The 21258-nt window shown below is 43.4% G+C and overlaps 1 protein-coding gene across 2 annotated transcripts in view; it reads right to left on the bottom strand.

Annotated features, from left to right (window-relative positions):
- Positions 1 to 627: 627 nt before the first annotated feature.
- Positions 628 to 21258, bottom strand: part of LOC115318864 (endothelial lipase) — a 32011-nt gene continuing 11380 nt past the window's right edge. The window contains exons 3-5 of one of the 2 annotated variants that reach the window (XM_029978572.4): positions 16931 to 17177; positions 4391 to 4567; positions 628 to 1362 (exon numbers count right to left, since the gene is read on the bottom strand). In XM_029978572.4, the coding sequence (XP_029834432.2) occupies positions 1142 to 1362; positions 4391 to 4567; positions 16931 to 17177 (645 nt within the window). In that variant the 3' untranslated portion in view covers positions 628 to 1141. The remainder of the gene's footprint in view (positions 1363 to 4390; positions 4568 to 16930; positions 17178 to 21258) is intronic. The other variant, XM_029978573.4, reaches the window with a different exon arrangement.

Raw genomic sequence — 21258 nt, 5'->3', positions numbered from 1 at the left:
GGGGATGGTCGGTGGCCAGCAATAAAGAAACAAAAATAGTTCACCGGGTGGGATAGCGCACAGCAGCTTGGAACACCTGGAGCGAAAGCTCGTGATGCCGAAAAGAACCAAGGTATCTAGGGTTCAATCCCCGTCCCTCTCCGTTTTAATCTAGATGAGCATCGTACCGGCGTGTGATAGTGTATCGCTACTGCTCGCGTTAAAATCCTAAAGGCAAGCACTCGTGCTGCGGTGGATGGGTTTCTCATCTACAACTGAAACACCAGACGCCCAATGGATCTGACTAACCTATGACTGTCTATACACACATAAAAATGATTACAATTTTCGCTGATCATACAAAATATAATGTGGCACAACGTACCCGGCTAGCATCGAAAAGTACCCGATAAATGTTTAAGTAATTAGAGACTGCAACGCTGCTCTGTCAGGGCCTCCTATAGGGTAAAAGCCTGCGCCTTCGAGACCAGAACCGCCGCCATAACTGGCAGAAACAGAACTACAATACATAGTAGAAAAAGGATATAAGACTGATGGCGCCCTCAGAGACACGTAAGCACTTTCCAGAACTTTCCCATCTGTTTTTTATTGTTTTAGAGCGCAGCTCTTAGGCGCCTCGTTCCGGCTTGAGCGGCGTCGCCGTCGGCGTGACGGTAAGGTCACGTGCCCCCAGGTCACGTGACCCCCCCCCAGGTCACGTGACCCCTCAGTACCGTTCCTTTCAGTACCCTGCCGTCAGTACCCTTCCCTCCTCCTGCTCAAGAGCTGCGCTCCAAATCGGCGTTACAGGGAGCTGTAAACGGCTTTTATTCTATTTATTTTTTCTGAACGTACGCTTTTTTCCCCAATTGATCTAAACTCACGACTAATCCTATTTTCCCATTCCCTCAGCGCATCATCTTATCCTCTGTAAAAAAAGGGTAAGCAGCCGGTTGCAGTTTCTATTTTTTTTTCCTTCCCCGCAAAATACAAAACAAAGAGCGGAGTAGCTTGCCCAGCGACACCAGTGTGATGCGGCAATCCAGATGCTTGCGTTCATGGATTACCGCTACTCATCTCTTTTTTAGCGTTACCCGACTGTTTATTGTTCTGGCTCCAAAAGCGCAGGGCCCCCACTCCCAATACAAGAGGCTCTATGGCTCTACGAACCGCAATGCGGGGAGTCCGAATCAATTTCCAAATAGTGCACTCCGCGTAGATCACTGCTTGCGTGATGGCCCATTCTTCCGCCGGAAGATTCCCAACGCCTACATCTCATCTTGAACCAGGAAATGTATGCGCCAGTACGACACCATCGAGATGGATACAGGCATCTAGTGATGGAGTTGAGGTAGTAGATCTTGGCCCTCTTGTGAGAGCAACCTAAAAGAAAAAAGAATAGAAAAATAACTGAAGCTTTTTTTTTTATTGCAACACTCTTCAAACTTCAACAACATCTTCAAAACTAAAACCTTTTTTTTGTCGTTTTTTTTTTTGGCCGGCGTGAACGAGCGACTTATCGCACGAATGAGAGAATAGAAATAGAGAATGCGAAAGTTTGAAACCATTACGTTAATGAGATCAAAGGGGCCCAAAATATTTTTATGAGCCAGTTTTCACCTAAGCCTAATATCGTTAAAACAAAAACTTTATGCACGCACGTGGCATTTATATCAGTGTGAAGAAATTACGGCAAAATACCAGGCTATTGTGTTGAATACGTGAAACGTTATTCCACCACAAACGTGTAGCGATACTCTGTGTTTTCAGACGCCAGACGCTGACGGCGCTCTTCTCTTTTTGTTTTAACAATATTAGGCCTAGGTGGACGTCGGCCCAGATAAAAATAGCACATATTTTTCATCCAGGTAACAAAAGTTCTTGAACTTTCGCATCCAATTCCTAGAGCTAGCGTCGCATCCTCAGGGAATTTCAGATTCCCGCTATGCGTAGTTTATTCACGCTTGCCGATGAACACGCTTCTCTTGGCTAAAAAACACCCGGTATTTAAAAAGTGCGAAAGCCGTTGATTGTACATTAATGAACATAAGATGTACCGTATCTGCTGGATTGTAATTCGCGGACAATACATGTAGAAAAGTTGAATTTTACGGGGTTGCGGATGACCTACAGGTGCTGACTATACAAGGATTTGTTCTTTAGAGCGCAGCTCTTCGGCGCCCGTTTCCGCATACAGTGGCCTCGGCGCCGCCCTCAGTGTAACCGCTATATACGGGAACGGTCGCTTAAGCTTTCCATGATGCAACACAGCGTGCGTTCCATGATGGGACGACACACACTTATACATCAATTCACCTACCCCGCTAAATTTATTGGAGAAACTGAATTGGTGGGTACGTCTGTGACGTCCCCTAAAGCAATAGTGCGCGTGCTGCATTATGGGTACCCTATGTACCCTGCTAGTCCTGTCTGGCCTACCTCCAAAGAAAAACGAAACACGACCAAAATTTTAAACACAATATATGTATCTCAGATTCTTTATCACGGTGCATAGCAAATTCAAAACACCTCAAAAGCTGCGCCCTAATTTCGCCTTACAGAGAAGCATGAACGTCTGTAAGTTTTACATGTCAATCAATCTGATCAGACATAAAAAAATAATTGTGAATTACAGAGTGCGTTAATAAAAATATTTGGATAATCCAAGCTTTTTTCAGGCCGCACTGGTTATACCACGTGGAAAACAGGATGTTTGGCGACTTGCTCATTGCGCGAAGTAGTCCTTGCAGAATTTGGTTGTCGAAGGAAGAAAATGCTTTTGGCGTTTGAATTGTGTGCGCGTTCATGAAATAACATAAAGTTAATTTATGTTGTATCTATGTATACCTTAATTAAACATATGAAGGTGGAAAATAGTTACCCTCTGTGAAGAGCCGGTTTTGACTACGGTTCCTGAAGTGTACACAAGTATTCACGTTTGCAAGTACAAACTCTGGGCGCCGCCATCTTGCTGCTGGGGTACCGACCTTAGCAAGGCGTCGTAATCGAATTTGGCGGCGCCCAAGCGCACCCCACGGGAGCAAGATGGCGGCTTCCGGAGCTCGTACTTGGAACCCTGTACAGAGAAGCGGGCAGTTGTCGAGGTGTGCTAATTATAGACTATCACCTCGCAGAACCACGTCGCTGAAATTGATGTCACGAGACTCGATGTAACACGACGTTGTCACGTTGTCAATTTGCCTTCTAAATTTAGTAGGCCTCTTGACATCACCTGACACGAGGTCGCATGACGTAGTGACTCGGAGTCAATTTCACGACTACATTCAGCGAGGAAATGGACGCAACAGCTCCTCGAGACGGCTATTCTAGCCAAATACGGCTGATAAAACACTTTCTGCGATAAAACCTTGCGGAAGAAATGGCTTTTATCTGACGCTGTTCGTTGCGCTTCACATGTGCACTTTGCTTTCAGCCTTAAATCAAAGACTAGTGTTGGTTGAAAACGTTTTCCGTGTTTCTCGGCCTACGGATGCTGCCAGCTTCCTGCGCGAATTGCACTGGTCATTTATAAAGTGTGAGGCGAAGCCTCGCACGTTTGGAGGTTAGTGTTACTGTTGATATTACCTTTCGTTTCAAGTTAACTTCGACCGGATTCAACGCTATGATCAGATAGAGCCAATATATCAGCGCCAAAAGTTCGTTGTCACAACACTCGCCTTTTTTGTCCGGCTGCTTTCGATATTAAGCCAATTACTTACAAAAAGAACAAAGCGCGGGATCAAGCCGCATTCACTGTGCGCGATTGTAATAGCCGCTCATAGCCAACCTATATAGACAATGAGCGCCATGACAATGCACTTTTTGGGCTGCCTGGTTGACTCGGTCCGATCGTGGCTTTCACTTCGATCGGAGTTAACGTGAAACGAAGCGGAAAGATGTTGAGAATCCGCCGAAATTAAGGTATAGCCTGGTTAGACTTTTTTCTCTAACTTCTATGGCGAGGTTGAACAAATTTTGACTCAAGCCTAATTGTTATCCGCGCGCGCAAAAATTTCTAACAAACTGCATGACGCCAAAAGGCGAACTCAGATATATATTTTACTGGTTCACGTCAATAAACGAACTAAAGAATTACGAGTGTATTTGTTGATCTTTATAATGCATAGACATTGGCAATAATTTTATTAAATATAAAATAAACTACATCACAGTTTTCCTAAAAACTCTGATTTTTTTTTGTGTAAAATGTCGGACAACACTCTTCGTAAGTTAAACCTCGGCTAGTTTTTGCTGGGTGGCGCAAGTGACCGCCGCTATAAAGGCTAGAGTCGTTATCATCCATCCATTCCTTCGTATACAGTCTCCGTTTGATAAATGCGGGAATGTTCGCCGAACTAAATTGAACCCAGGGTTCGAAAAAAGTTCTTGACATTCGACAATTTCCACGTACCAAAGATATAGCATCCCGATTGGCGACCTCCTCCATCTGGATAGAAGTCGACATGGCCGATAGTTTCGCGCATTCCAAGTTTGACAACGCCGTTGCTGGTGTGAATGATGTCCACGAAGTCGGCATCGTCCGTGTCCAAATGCTCGCCTTCAAAATCTTTGCTGGCTGGATCTAGGCCTGGACAAAATTTTCACGGAGATTACAAGTGTATGCGTCGCACTAAATCTAGTTTGTCTAAATCACAAAGTCCTTCCAACTGCTCGATCATAATCACGTGGTATGCGAGCCGCGTTTGCCATACGAACTGCAAGGAAGTGGGGAAAGCGTTGATTGGCTGCAAACGTCTTCACCCTTTTGCTTGCTTACCTTCTCGCAACGCAAAACGAAGCGAAAGCACACTTCCGACTAATTTCCATGAGAGAGGTCCGTCATTGAATTGCAAACGCTCGTCATAGTCTGACATCATCCCTCACTACAATCCAGACTCTCACTAAATCAAGCTAAACTAGCTCCATCTAGTGCACTGGCGTGCGGCTAGAAAAATTCCGACTGTTATGGTGTTTCATTCCGGTACATCTCCAGAACCAGCGGAGACCATCAACAACAGCACTGTTCAGTGCTGTCGGTTTATGCGCAGCAGAAAAGTTAAACGAATTGCGTCCAAACCTAAAATAAAGAGATCCGAAGGGTCCGGGGCGGACATTATTGAATGGAGACAATAATTTAGGAAATATCCTCGAGATACAATATGTTTACTAAATTCAGAATCTCTTTATTTATCAAGTTCGTTAGGTATCCATAAGCGCAGGGATATGCAGTATTTCAAATACAAGTATTTGAAATACGTATTTCAAATACTTTGTGTATTTTGCATTTCTATTTAATTACAAATTGGGTAATGTATTTGACGTCTGCATTTAAATACTAAAACGTGCGAATTTCAAATACAATTGCAATTAAGTACAATTTTGTGGGCTAAATTACATCCCTCAAATTTATTGTCATGACTCAATTCCTAAGACGTGTCCAGAGCAGGAAGAAAACAACGTTCTGCACCGAATGCAGTGTCTCTCAATCAAGCAAAAGCGTTTAGTGACTTAGTCATTACAGAGCTAGTCCAGGGCAAGAATAGTGACGAAATCGACGTTCACAGGCAAACTGGCTAAATAAGTGCCTGTGACAACTTGTGATGCTTTCCAGCCTGATTTCTATCCATACTTTTGCCTGGAACATTCTAAATGCGCGGGTCGTCCAGATTTTCGTAACTGGTGCGAGTTGCGACAATAAAAAATTCTCCAGTTAGTGCTCCGCGTCTTGGTCGTCTCGGTTCTTTGTTGGTCTATACCAAAATGTAATCGAAAAAAAAAGCTTCTTGAAGCTCTGTACTTTTTTCACCTATTACGTCCAAGCTGATTCCATTTTTTGTGATTATATTTCTATTACGTTACTAGAGCGTCGCATACCAACTCCAGAGTTTGCGATGCAAAATTAAAATGAGATACCCAGAAACCCGTTGCAGGTGCCCTGAAGTCGCTGACGGAAATTTTGAGGCATGCATTTGGAAAAGTATTTGGAAGAGACCAAATACATTTGGTTGTATTTGTATCTTGTACTTAAAGGCTTTTTTGGAAATGTCATAAGATTTGTGATTACATACATTTTTGACGAAGTATTTTGTATTTGTATTTCGATACATATTTGCATGTATTTTGCCCATCGCTGCATAAGCAGCCCATATTCGAACGCAGGAGTGTACCTATTTCAAAATTATGTACATGAGATGATGCTTTGCGAGAATATATGCAGAGACAAAAATATATTACTCCACAAACAAAAATAAAATTAGGACACCTCACATTAAAAGCTCACTAGCTTGTCAAAATACCAATGCTGTCCAGGACAATTGAAGCGCTACCTTAAAAAATACCTGAAACTGAAAACCCGTCAAGTGTTGCCTCATACTAAACAGCTTTCGAGAGAACATCAACTTGAGTCATATCAACAACGTTTTACGTGTTAAAATTATACTTCTTTATGAGTGATGGGTTGCAAAATGATTAAAATAATACTCGGCAAAACGAAAGCAATGCATGTCAGTAAAAAGACTCGATGGAGGCCTGCTATTTATCAGCCACTTAACAGTCAAGGAGGCGAATGTAGCATCGACGATACAATCGAAAAAAGCGGCCACATCTCCACGTGGTGAATGATGTTGATTGGGGCAAGCTCTGGTGGCGCCGATGATACTGATTTTACAGTTCATATGTAGTGGTGATGGTGCAGATTTTTTTTTTATTGCTCATAGGTAGTGCTGAGTTCCGGGTTGCCGTTTCGACTTTATTATTACTGCTTTATTGTCGGTGAAGTGCAGAGCCAGTGGTTCTTCTAGCGGATCAGCTCGGATCCGCTAGAAGCCATGGGTACGCATCCCCACCGCTTAAGTCAACGGTCCATGTCAGAAAGAGAATGTGTGTTATGGATCGTGGTTATTAGCCCCGAGAAGTTCGCGTGGCGCCCCCTTACGGCGAACCGGGGTGACGTCACAGCGAGGAGAGAACTTTTCCCCGGCTCGCCCCGCTCGCCCTGTGGAGGCTGTGACGACGCCAGCTGTCGGCGCGCTCGTTTCTATTTAATTCTTTTTGGCGTGTTTTTCGTAGGAAGTGTAAATTTTTTTTATGTGCCTTTATTGAGGTATGGCCTGTAGCTACATGCGAAACTTCAACCAACATTTTAAGCATGGTTGACAGGGCACGCAACGCATGAATCGCAGCTGGCATATGAAAATAAAGAAATATGACCAGAATTGCAGGAGCATCACTATAGATTTACATCTCACAAAATAAATACTGCTTATGGTCTGAATGAATTGGCAGGTTATGTATACTATTTTTTGTTTTGTATCTTCGTTTTTAAACAAGATCGCCGAAGCAGAAAAGCTGCATGCTGCTGGGGCAACATGCTAAATACAGTCTGGGCCATGGGGAGAGAATCACAAGTAAGACAGCTCAAGTGCAGGGGCAAAGTAAAAAAAACAAAAACAAGGAACATTATATTATACACATTGCTCGCATTTGACCCTTGCTGGATTCGGATAGTATTTCAATGGACTACACGGGTGATATCTGTAGACTTGTTTATATTAAACCTCAAGTAATGTATAACAAACGTAAGCGAAGGTGTCTAGCTCGTTATTAGTCCGTTAAGCCCTAAAATTGAGATTTTGCTTAAATTGAATTGTCGTGAATCTAAAATTTTCTCACGTAGACTGTCGCCCTTCACAGGTTCCACATTTTGTGCTACTAGTGCTGCAACTACCACTGGACAGACGTTGGAATGCTTGCTTTTACTCCTGTTTTCCTCTGCTGTAAGAGAGTCCAGCTGTAGGGAGTTTGGAGGCTGAGGAAGCTTTCGGGGACCTGCAGCAGTGTCTCTTTTAATTGGAAATGACAATTCAGACTAAACGGTGCTTTTTTCGAATACCCAAGGCTGGAATAAAAATGTTAGGAAAAACTATAAACATTCCGAATTACGGCACTATTGCTGTGCATATTTTGGGCAGTTCAATACATGTCATACAGGCAACTGGGGGCCATTCGGCCGTTTTTAGCTGCTACCATACAAACTAATTTCCAGTAATTGTGCATAATTAATATGCCTGCGTACGTGTATAAACTATATACTGTAAACGACCACATTTTCGCGACGGCCTAATTTTCGCAATTTTCCTGAATCAACTACAAACGCGAGAAATACATCCCGCGAAGAATTCGGCAAATATGTGAAGGCTGCGGAAGCTACGCTCGATTCGCGAAAATTAGAACCCGCGAATAATTTCAGATTTTTAGCTTTGGCCCGATTCGCGAAAATCTTAGCCCGCGAAAATGAATTCGTTTACAGTAATTAATTTACGAAGAAGCTACATTTATGTAAAACAACCCTGTTTCATGAGCACTTCAAAGATAATCAGACACAGGGCCTTTAAAACATCTGCGAACCAGCACATGCAGAGTGGCAGCGCAAAGGCGGAGTCCCGAGCGAATTTGCCGACCACCCAAAGGCCCATGATGTAAATGCCACTTCAAATGCCTTAAAGCGGGATGTAATATCGTCCTAAATTATGAACATGCAAGGAACAGAAATCCAGCGTCTGAAACACTTGCGCCATCGCTTCACCGATCCCTCGCAAAATTGCCTTGTGTCGTGTGGACGGGCGGGGAGGTTCATCGGCGGAATTGCTTCCGCCGATGGCTTTCGGGATTTGTAACCCTATTTTAAAGGTAAAGGGGACAAGCAGGCTTATAAAATGTACGGAAGCACTTCAATATCGGTCTAACTCAACGTCTTGTACGCCGGGTAAACGAAGTCCAGCTCCTCGAAGAGCTTGCGGCACACAACGCCAAACCAGGAAACCGGTGCTGGGAAGCGAGCCGATGCGAGATCGCGGAGCGGAGTCCCCTCCGTGACGTCACGGTTCGCCTCACCCAATCAGGGCGGGGCGACCGCAGCGACGCTTGTGTTCGCTCTCGGGGCTAATATACTCAGCTGAGCATTTGACCGCAGCGCCCTCTCGTTTATAAACGTTGAGCCAATGCATGCAAAGTTCAACGCGATTATTTACGCATTTAACCGCAGCGCTTTTCCTGTATAGACGTTGAGCGTCTACATGCTACTTTGGAGTGTAACGTAGTGGTTAAGACGTCTGCCTCATAAGCAAGAGGTCCTCAGTTCAAACCCCCGTGCGGGCGTACGCTTTTTTTTTTTAAAGAGTGGGCCGATTTCGGGGGCACTGCAATCGATGCAAGCACGGACGCCGGACGAATCGACAAGGCTAGACCCTAAGGAGCTTCGCCCCTAAAAGCAGTTTTCCAATATTCATAACTACACGAAAATAGCAGGTTACTTTAAACGGACACTGACATTCCCCAATTTTTATTTATATTTTTGACAGGCGATTAATTATGGCGTCAAAAGACTACCCGATCCATATTTCGCTACAGCGTCACGTGCATTTTGAATAAAGTCAAAAGACGCAAACTGCTCGAAACTGAAACAGGACTGGGGAGGAATAAGAAATATAGTGGAGGAGAGATTTGGCGGAAGTCACGTGGTTGCGAAAAATATTTGTTGTCCAATCAACGGACTTTTACTTTGCAGAAGCCACAAAAAATTAGCATCTTATTTATTTTCTATCTTTAATATTTTCTGTGTGCCTTCCTTCCTACTTTGATTATAATCGGTTGTGGTGTCTAAACCACAGAAAACTGCACGTGACCACGGACAACAAAGTGAGCCAGCAGTTCTAGTTTCGCGGTTTTCGGGCGGGAAGAAAACGAATTTTAAACTGCGAAATGTTTTCTGGGTAGTTGGGCTCTTGTATGTCATGCACAAATAAAAAGTTTGGCGAGCATAAATATTCTGTCAGCGCCCCTTTAGCAGTTACTTTATAAAGGGCGCAAAAAAAAAAAAGCAAAGAAAAACAATAGATTGAAACGGATTTAGGCTGAGCTAGTTGGTTCATTGCTTACGATGGTCCAGCTGAACAAGAATTACACCACACACAAAAAACACACCCTTCACACTGCTGATCTGAATGGTACGTTTACCAGCAGTGTGAATGATGTGTTTTAGTTTGTGTGTGGTGTAATCTGTTCAGTAGACCCATTGTAATGAATAGACTGAAAGAAAGATGTTCCCATGTGTAGTTGCGAAATCTTGACAAACTTCCCGCTAACATGTAAAAACGACCAGGTAGGCATAGTCAATTCAATATTCTTAAATTATTACAAGAATTTGTATTCACAGTGTACCTTAAAAAATCCAAAGATTATATTACCACTGAGAGAACTCCAATAAATTTAGAAGTTTCAGTAATTAGGCCCTTATGTAAGGGTGGAAGTAAAATGAACTTTGGAAGTTCTCTAATAATATATTAAAAGTAATTTAGTATATCATAAACATATCGGTCCAAATAAACACGAATAGGCCCCATCATATTGTTTCGCCAATTACCGCTGTACAGCATGCTTTCCACAGAAGTATTACAAGTACACCAACAACCAGTACGCTGTTCACAAAGATAAAAGTACAAAAGCTTCCCCGGGTTGCATTAACCGAAGCCTTGTTACCAAATTGCTCTGGCATTATTGTACCACCTGTCGAAAACGTTCGACATATTGGTGATTTATTTAACAATATTGAAGTTAACACAGGGGCTCAAGGAGCCATTCAGGACAACTATTATTAATGCTTCAGAGATCAAATAGAGTTGGCGAAAATTTAAAATAGCTCCCGTTACTGGGTTAATTCACGTACAGTATGAAAGCATTTTGTGCTTAATGTTGTTTAAATATTACATAACCTATGTTTCCCTTGAATAAGGTGCCGTGTTCTTTCGGGGTTTATCATTTGTGTGAATCAGTGTTTTTCGGTCTTTATTTTCAATACCAGGCCATGTACTGTTGTTTATGGGGCCCAATGTTATAAAACATTTGTATATACATAAATTTTTGACGCCCAATACCCCCCCCTTTTCGTGCCCTCTTCTCATCCAGGGTCCATGGAACTTACGCCCCTGACCAAAATACTCGAGAAACTTCATCTCGGCACCGAGAAAGGAGAAGGGGCAAGGGAGGCGATTCTTCAAACAAAAAGACCAAACTCAAGGACAGTTAGTGCGGGTTGTGTTTCGGTTCACGAGAAAGGACTGCTGTAGATAAAATGTAATTTCCTAAACCCGGGATTTTCCTATTAAAAAAAAAAGGCACCATATCAAAGCTTTTTGTTTTGTTTTGTCTTCCTTAATTTTAAGAAGACCACTTCGGGTATTCTTTATCGCGGTCTATCGCACTTTGCTGTAAATACGGAACCCTACCTATAAAGTATAGCAACTTCCCATGTGCATACAATACAGCGGAATTATCACCATATGGAAGTCGTGGAAAGGCAACTACGATACTTCAAAAATACATGGACATGCTATCAGATAGGTTCTCGGACAATGTCATTAGAGTAACAAGAAACACCGCATAGCTAATGTGCTACCGCCATCCCCACAAACGTGTTTAACGACAAGCATTCAATTAATTTTCGTCAAGGGAGTGCATGCAACTGTACATTGTTAACCATGTTGAATATACCTGAGACTGGGGTAGAAAAAAAGATAAAAGTCGAAGAAACAGAACGGGACAGGACGACGTCCCAAACTCAGCTACCAGGTTTATTCAGTCCTCCTCCTTATATAGTCCACAAACAGCCCACCACCAACACAAAGGGGCAACTCTAACCAGTTCAACCGCCACACCCTCCAGACAGTCACTACCAACACAAAGGGACAACCTCTAAACAAATGGCATGTTCACTTGGTACATTGTTACCAAATGAACATGCCGCCTCGGTGGCTCCGAGGCGAGAGCGCTGGCCTATGGATGCCCATGTGGCGGGTTCGAATCCCAGCCGAGGTGCCCGCAATATGACGGAGGCTTATTGCGGAGGAGGAGCCGTGTAACTGAACTTGAACTTGCACGTCCAAAAGATCCCCAGGTGGTCCAAATTAATCCTGAGTCCTCCGCTGGGGCCTGCCAGATGCCCAACGTTGGTTTGGCACGTAAAACCCCCCAATTTGATTTGACCCAATGAACAATTGGCAAAGTAGCTAGGTATATGTTTTCCAAAAATATTTTATAAAACCAGCCAATGGAGTTCTTTAACAAAATGGGTGTTACCTTTCTCGTTTAAAAAGTGCGTGTGAGCTGAATGATACATATACGGTTTATGTGGCCCTAGACTTAGTTTCAACGTAAAGCGCGAAACACATGTACGACGAAACCGTCCGATCCGACGTCCGACCGCGCAATACGACGGTCGGAGGCGAGGGTTTTCAACGCTCTCCGATGCTACGAAAACCCTCTCCCCCCTAAGGTCATTCCGGCAGTCCGCACGTCGGATCGGAAGGTTTCGTCGTACATGTGTCTCGCGCATAACTCCCGACACAGCCGACGCTACGGGCTAATGGGAACAAACATGCAGCGTGGAAAGCGCAAAGTCATTATGTTTTTTTTTTTTTTTTGCTTACATGCTTGCTTCAGTTACAATGAAACATGGAAAGAAACATGACAAACACCACGATGGCGCGTTTCGGGCGTTTTCTGACTTGTCTTATCAGGTCGTAGCGTCGGCTGCGTCTGCATTTAAAATGAAACGGGATATAGTAAGTCGTGTTTGTAATACGGTGTTATCGTGTATAGTCAATACCTAGAAAATAAGAAACTAGGCCTACACACGCTCCTCAAGAAACTTGCTTATGACATTGCGTATGGGGGCAGTATTAGAATGTAGAGGGCACTGATAAAAATATTGGATTGGGTATACTCTGATGTCCTAAACTGCACGAGTATTTAATATTAATTGGGCATTACAACGATAAAAGCTTAAGAATTGAGGTAGAAAAAGAGAAACCTCAAATGTACGAAAAACATGCACTAAACAAGGTGTATTTTAATTAAGGTATATAACTTATATATATATATATATATATATTACATATATTGCGTTTTTTTTAATTACCGAGTAACTTATGAGTATACCCTCCTTGCGAACACCGAAGAAATCATTAAGATTTCGTCAAAAGTACGAAACGTGATTTCCGTTTTCTTTTAGTGCGATTGTTTGAAAATCATTGCAGTGTCACAAAATGTGGTTTTAGATATGTATTCCCTTACGTGTTTTATATTGATGGCGTAATAAGGCGTTTGCTATTTCTTATGACTATGTTTTTAATTCTGTATGTATACGAGTACTTTAAATATTTCGAAATGTTTTGCGTAATTACTTTGCATGAGTATTTGCTTTTACGTCGCAGTAAGGCTGAGGTTGAACCTTCTGGTTAAAACTGTATTTATATCGTTTTTTTTAATTTTTGAGGGGGGTTGTTTTAAATTCTGCCTAGCCTGGGTATGCACAAAAACGGCGAAAGTAAATTTTGTGTTATAGAAACACTGCAATACCCATACCATTAATAATTTGCTGTACAATGTCTTGCCATGGAAGGTTAGCCTAGTCAGTGTTCAATATAATATTTATATTGATTGGAGTACTTCATCACCTGATAACATTTTGAAACTGCAAATATCCTTTATTCACCATCCACCCCATTAACCCTGGTTTGCCGCAAATCTCTCATTCTGTACATTTTTGTATTTTTGGTTTATATTTACGACTTGCCAATCCAAAAGTCGCGTTCTGTAAGCCAATGAATGCTTTACGCGATTCTTTTTTTTTTAATAGTCCAGTATAATTTACAGGCTAGTTGCTCTTGACGTGATGCAAGAAAGAGAAAGTTTATTGAAAATAGTGCGTTTCCCCTGGGAATGTAAGTCATCTGAACTTTCGCCTATGAACAGGCTTTTGAAAACGCCTCCTTGTACAAATAATTTAAAGAGTGTATATACAACTTTCCTATAAAATAAAACTCACACTGAATGTTTTGTTAGCAAAAAAAAATCGTATGCTTGGATACTTTTCTTAAGCCCCTTGATTATTAAAGTAGAAGCGTTTTGTTGCACTCATACTGAAAAACACAGGTTCATTCTAAAATCCTGGCGTATAAATCTCTATTCAGTCTACGACTAACATAGTACTTAAAATGTCACGTACATCAACTCCAATCTCTCACTCTACTGTAGTATTGCCCTGCACGTAACCTCTAGTTTATATATATATATATATATATATATATATATATATATATATATATATACAGGGTGTCTTTTTTTTATTCTTAGAGATTTGTTTAAAAAAAGCCTTGAAAGCTACACTCATGCGGTTTGTGCAGGTGGGTTATACGGCCAGGCGGACATTATATGGATGGCTAATCTTTGGGACAAGGCGGCTAATTGATTAAAATTTTTTAATTCACTTTTTAAAATAGACATATGGTTTCAATTAGAAACTTGCTCACCCTCATCCAAAACCCCTAAATCAGTAAATCAGTCATTTTCGGAAAAAACATTCCGCGCGTGAGAAGCGTAGTAGCGCACTAGAGTTACCACTCGTGGAGCAGGTATAAGGCTAGCGGTTGCGGTATGGCGCCCGCGCAATATTTCCGTCTCTTATCTTGCCCCAGCCTTGCAATCGCTCCACGAGTGGTAACTTCAGCGCACTACTGCGCTTCTCACGCGCTCAAAGTCTTTCTAAAAATTACTGACTTAGGGGTTTTGGATGATGCTCAGCAGGTTTTCAATTGGAACCATATTGCTATTTCCATGAATTAAAAAGTTAGTACGAATTTTAATTAATTAGCCGTCTTGTCCCAAAGATTAGCCACCCACATAATGTCCGCCTGGCCGTATAACCCAGCAGCAGAAACCGCATAAGTGTAGCTTTCACGTTTTTTTTAAACAAATGTGTAAGAATAAAAAAACACTTTCTATATATATATATATATATATATATATTACAACAATTCGGGGATTCTAAATTAGCAAGTCAATGTACAATTTGCCTCACTCATATTGCAAAGCTGAGAACACCGTTTGTAATGTAAAACTACTTTAAATTATTTGCATCCCCAAGATGCCTCGCGAATAAAACCGCGTTTCGCCGAGAAGTTGTGAACTTTGTAAGCTTTCTTATATCAGCGGACTGTCGCCTTGAAGCGATGGCTTTACCGTCGTTTCCAGGCTATAGTCCGGGAATCGCGCATGTTTAAAAGTTTAAATGTTGCGTGGTGCGATCTATCTACAAGTGCGGATTGTACAAGGAATTCTCTTTTCCGGATTGTTTGTTATTAAAATACTTGACAATTTTTGAGAAGTAGAGATAATGTTAATAATGATATCTGTATTATACAGTCTTGTTCATGAGGTGATGAGGCAGGCATTCGCCAACATGTTCTTTGTGTGAGATTGTTTTAGGGGCACCTAGTTTTTACTAAGGAAATTTTTTTTTTCAAGTGACATTTGCCTTAGCGTATTATTCTACACCAAGTGCGACAAGAGTTTAAAAAAATATGGTAGAAGCGCTCATGCGCATGCAGTAACCAGCCCTCTCTCTCTACATGTGCTCTCTAAATTCTGGACGTCAGCATAAAATACGGTACAATATAATTTTATTACAATTTCTGCACCTTTTGGGAAGTAATGTCTACAAACGCCAAGAAGGCTTGAGCGGGGGACGCAAAAGATGCGTTGCGGAGGAAAAAGTAAAAAAAAAAAAAAAAGAGAACGAAGAACACATTTTGAATGTCCAACGAAATCTCACATTCGAAAGAAAGACGACATCTTTAGACATATTTCGATTTGTTTCCAGTAAACGCTGCGAACAAAGCCCAAAAGGAAGTATGACTTATTCTTGCCCTTTCCGAAGGTTTGGTGGAACCATATCGGTTTGTATGAACACTGAATTGCCCGGCTTTGAAATGATACTGTAAGAAAAGGGCACGCTGCCACCACTTATATAATAAAAACCGCGTTCATTTTTGAAATTATTTTTAAAGTGACCGTTCGGGACGCAGAGCAGATTAGAATATTTTGGGCTGTCTCAAGCAGCGTTGGAGGCGTTACCCCAAAAAAGTAACGAAATAGGTTACTCGTTACATCCAAATAAAAGTAACAAGTCGCCGACCTACCTTACCTCAAAATAGAGGCCACAGGTTAACGTTACGGGTTAGCTCAAAATAGAGGAAGGCGGTAACCGTTACGGATAAAAGGTAATGCACGCTCTTTTGAGCTACTTTATTTATGAAATAAAACGTTTACTGCTTTGACGTTACAGGTAGGCATAAACGCCATATCTATGTTGCATTGCAAGAGCAGCGAAGAGTGCGCCTTCAGAATTTTGTTGGCCCGCAACAAAAAGTAATATGACTTGAAACCTAGAAACACAAAAAAATATATATATAAAGTGGATATTTTTAAGGCTCTGGGAAGACGATGCAACGAGAAACGTAACTAGGTTACCCGTTACCCGAAATAAGCAGCCTAAGTACGTTATCTGTTACTGTCTCAAAAACGTAACGAGTGCTAAACTACGTTACCGAAAAAACCTAACCTGATGGGCAACGCCGTTACTTCTGATGCGTTACCACCAACACTGGCTTTCAGCCGCCCGATGGTGATGATTGCAAAAATGAAGATGATGAATAATATACCGATGATGACACGGCTGACTATATAGGGAACGTCTAAAGCCCTGAGTAAGAACTGCTCACAAAACTGAAAAGTTCTGCTGTAATTATATTGCACATATCCCCAACAAACACATTTTCAATGATTAACTGGTTCATAAAATTTGTTTTTGTTTTTTTAAGAAAATGTTAAGGGCTTATTCTTTCTTTTTCTGTTTCAAATTTGTAGGCCTGCGGCCTGTTTCTCTACCGGTGGTTGGGACACGGTCAGGTGATTTTGATTACCTTTTTGTCCCACCCTCCTTGACAACTGTGTCAAAATAAGACCAATGAATCATTCAATATATCAAGTAGTTCTCCGTAAAGATGTGATTTGATTTGGTGTGACAAATGTAATCAGGAAAGAAGAGTTGGCTCACCTGTAATCCTGCCTATCTTTTGACCATCCAAGATTGACTTGAGGCTCTGTGCGAAGTATGCTGCCGCCTGGGCCCCGAGGCTGTGACCGATGTAATGCACATTGGACACTTTGAGAGCACCGGCTTCGACCAGCGTCTTCACGAGCCACGCCAGTCCGTAGGCCATATTCCTCGCAGACCGCTTCGCATCGGAATAGAAATCCTTGGCTTTTTCGAACCAGTCCACCACGATAACAGTGGCGTTTTCCTGCGCGCAAAATAAAAGATAAAATGTGGGTGTATACTTTGTCTCACCTTCGCTTGGACTATTGTTAGCCGTGCATGCCAAAAACGCGAGATAGTTGCTTTGGATTAAGTGTCGGCGCCTGCACGAGAGATCGTGCAGCGAGCGCTCCAGTCAAGGCAGTCAAAGCTAGCCGTTCGCGCTTGCACAACCTTCGCAGTTAGTACATACTAAGGTGAGACAAAAGTATATTGTATCGACTTCGAGGCTACGCCGACGCGAGCGAACGAGTAAGTGAGGCCCAAGCCAGGGCCACGCTTCCACGTGCCATGCAAGGGCATTCGAACACCGAGCCACCTCCAGCGAAAGCTGTCTTCCTCCCTAATAACTTTATAGTAAAAGCTTATGACGCGACAGCGTTTAAAGACGGACCAACAAGCAGAAAGGACAAAGCCCTTCCTCAATTCTTCCTTTCCATTCGAGAAAGAGGGAGACCCTCCTCCTTTCTATGGGGAGTAGCTGAGAGGCTCGCTCCTATGGGAATAGGAGGAGAGAAGTGTGCGAGAGGGAATGTAAAGAAGGAAGCTGGGATCCGGTTTTCTGCCCGGCAGAAACCGATTCTGTAAAGCGGCCTTTAAGCCAACGATCTGTTCCGCTTACTCGGTAGATAATAGCGGCCACAAATATAGGGTGTGTTGAATCGCTTTTGGGGATTAAGAATGCATGTAATTAAGCTAATATACTAAATGCAATGTAGTGTTTCTACAAAGGTGTCTTTAGGTGGTGCATTTCTCATGCTCAACATTCGTGAGTGTATAATTTCTAGTAGGAAAAGCAAAAGAAAAATTTTTTTTTTCATACTTGGGAGGAATTCTGAAACTAACCGTGGGGTGGGCACTAACACTCAAGTATAATACCACATGTTACACAAACTTGAGAGCTTATCTGAGAACCTAAAACAAATCCAGCAGACCCGAACCTGCGTTGTGACATAGACGATTAGAGCACTTTCAGCACTTTATGTCTTCTGGCATAGATTTATGAATGGATGGTTGGTATGTTGCATTCTCCCCTTTGAGTGAAGCGGTGGCTTGCGCCACGTAGCCCGTAAACATTTACCAAACCCCATCCCTCCGCTTTAAATTTGGCTACAAATTCCGTTCCTCGCTGAATTATCTGCCCCAGATTTTGTGTATAATCGTGCTCTTCTAGACCACATGCAACAATCGTCTAACCTCTGTTTTGGGATTATAATCTCCTGCTTCTTCGTTTTTTCACCTATCGCCAGCAAAATCCAGCGCTCCCGCCACTACTGCTACCATTTCAGGGAGCCCAGAACAAAGTCCCGTGCACTTCAAAACCATATGTTCATTTATACCTCAGACCACGGTCTTATGGAACCACCTTCCAGCGTCTGTGGCATCCATTTACGATTCCATCGCTTTTAAACAATGCCTTAACAGTGATAACTTTTAGCATTTCATTATTATGTATTTCTTTCATTCTTAGGATTGTTGTTTGTTTGCTTTTGATGTCGCCTTGTAACCCACTCCTCTCTGCAATGCCCTCGGGCCCTTAGGGTATTTGAAATAAATAAATAAATAAATATGTTCTTGCGTTTCGCTACCATTATAAAATGTGGCACATACGTGTCTATTTTTTTTTTTTAATTTAACAAGCCAGTTCTAGGTTCACACACTAAAGATCTTCGCTGTGAATTATCAAACGCCCGTTTCTGTCTTATGTCCTGTTCTTGTTAACTATACATCGCTAAACCGAAATTATGTTGCCTCCCCCGCCCCCCCCCCCCCCCTTCCCCCTGACACACTCAGAGACACACACAATTTTCCTCCTGCTTCTTTTACTTCAGTGTCCACTGAGCTAGACCGCTTGGCCCCATGATAGAAATTTAAAGGTCATCTGGGGGTTGAGTTCGTTGGTTTTGTATTTTTTGTTGTTGTATATATATGCGCTTGACACCCAGCGCAGTACCCCATTTAAAAAAGAAACTCCAGGCCAATCACAACTTTCCACATACCCCTGACCACTTTGTATCTAATTCCTGCATTGAGTTTCGAGAAAACTGAACGTATTTTAGAGCGCAGCTCTTAGGGGCCCGTTTCCGGCTTGAGCGGCGTCGCCGTCGGCGTCGGCGTCGCCGTCGGCGTCGGCGTCGGCGTCGGCGTAACCGCGCGGTGCATCATGGGAAATGTCCCATAATGCACCGCGCGAGCCCCCCACCGGGGTCACGTGACCTCGTGGGGGGGCACGTGACCCCCCCAAGATCACGTGACCCCGGTGCATCATGGGAAATGTCCCATAATGCACCGCGCGAGCCCCCCACCGGGGTCACGTGACCTCGTGGGGGGCACGTGACCCCCCGAGGTCACGTGACCCCGGTGCATCATGGGAAATGTCCCATAATGCACCGCGCGAGCCCCCCCACCGGGGCCACGTGACCTCGTGGGGGGCACGTGACCCCCCCCGAGGTCACGTGACCCCCCGAAGTCACGTGACTCCCCTTAGGTCACGTGACCCCCGCCGATGTCGCGTGACCCCCCAATGACGTCATCGCGACTGATGACGTCACCGACATCCACATCGTCATCGTCATCATCACTGATGACGTCACCGGCATCCACATCGTCATCATCACTGATGACGTCACCGGCATCCACATCGCCATCTTCATCATCACTGATGACGTCACAGGCATCCGCATCGTCATCGTCATCATCACTGATGACGTTACCGACATCCGCATCGTCATCGTCATCATCACTGATGACGTCATCAGTGACGTCACTGATGTCGTCACCGGCATCCACATCGTCATCGTCACTGATGACGTCACCGGCATCCGCATCGTCATCGTCATCATCACTGATGACGTCACCGGCATCCGCATCGTCATCGTCATCATCGCTGATGACGTTACCGACATCCGCATCGTCATCGTAATCATCACTGATGACGTCATCAGCGACGTCACTGATGACGTCACCGACATTCGCATCGTCATCGTCATCACTGGTGAAGTCTTCAGTGACGTCACTAATGACGTCATCGGTACCCGCATCGTCATCGTCACTGATGACGTCAGTGATGACATCATCGGCATTGGGGGTCACGTGACCCCCAAGGTCACGTGACCCCCCAAGATCACGTGACCCCCCCTGGTTAGTTTAACCCCCCCCCCCAGTGCCCTTCCCTCCTCCTCCTCAAGAGCTGCGCTCTAATTCGGCGTTACAGGGAGTTGTAAGCAGCTTTCACTTTTCTCTTTCATAATTATATTTACTTTATCTTTCTCTAGATATTTGCTTCACTCACTGTGCAATACCTTCAGATATTTGTATTTTTCGACGCGCTCTATTAATATGTATAATGTTTTCAGTGGTTTCATTTTTTCGTCGTTAAGCACCTTTACTCCATACTTGTCACAACAGAAACTGAGGCCCCTGATGTCGCTTCTTCTCTACAAATACCAGTTAGTTTCTGCGGATATTTGTGAGTGGTAATATATACCATGATCTCCTTCGAGAGTGGGCCCTTTGTTGAAAGCTGTGCAATCCTTGCACAGTGGCGGAAATGCGCGCGGGATCTTTCCGCTTGATTGCGCCTTGGCAGCACGAGCCCACGTACAGAGAGAGAAAACGTCCGAGCCACCCGCTGGCGCCACTTAATGTTCCGCGGTGCGACTTGGAGAACGAAATATTCACCAACCGAAGCTGCGGTTGACGAACTTTTACTGACTACCGCTTCTAAAGCTTTCCATCTTGTGGTCCTGAGTTATAAACCCGTAGGGGAACTTTAAGGTGTGTTCTGGATTTTATATTTACACACTTACAACGCACCCGCCCACGTGGATTCCTTTCGTGTTACAGAGTAGAATTTTCCATGGGGAACTGACCAAACAAGTGCTTTCGCACTTAACATATGAACGGCGCAGGGAAGATCTGCAAATGAAGTCATGCTTATCGCCCCAGTTCGCGCCACGCTTTTTTCATGTGTAGTCATATTCTTGGTTTCTGGACTCGTCAAACGCAAAGTTGGAGCCGAAAGTTTGCGCAGCGCGCGGATTGGACTTCGGAGAAGAAAAGCGCGG

Source organism: Ixodes scapularis, unplaced genomic scaffold, assembly GCF_016920785.2.
Source record: "Ixodes scapularis isolate PalLabHiFi unplaced genomic scaffold, ASM1692078v2 PGA_scaffold11__112_contigs__length_91849675, whole genome shotgun sequence".
Classification (NCBI taxonomy): Eukaryota; Metazoa; Arthropoda; class Arachnida; order Ixodida; family Ixodidae; genus Ixodes; species Ixodes scapularis.
Note: the sequence above shows the minus strand (reverse complement) of the source record. Positions and strands in the feature narration are given on the sequence as shown.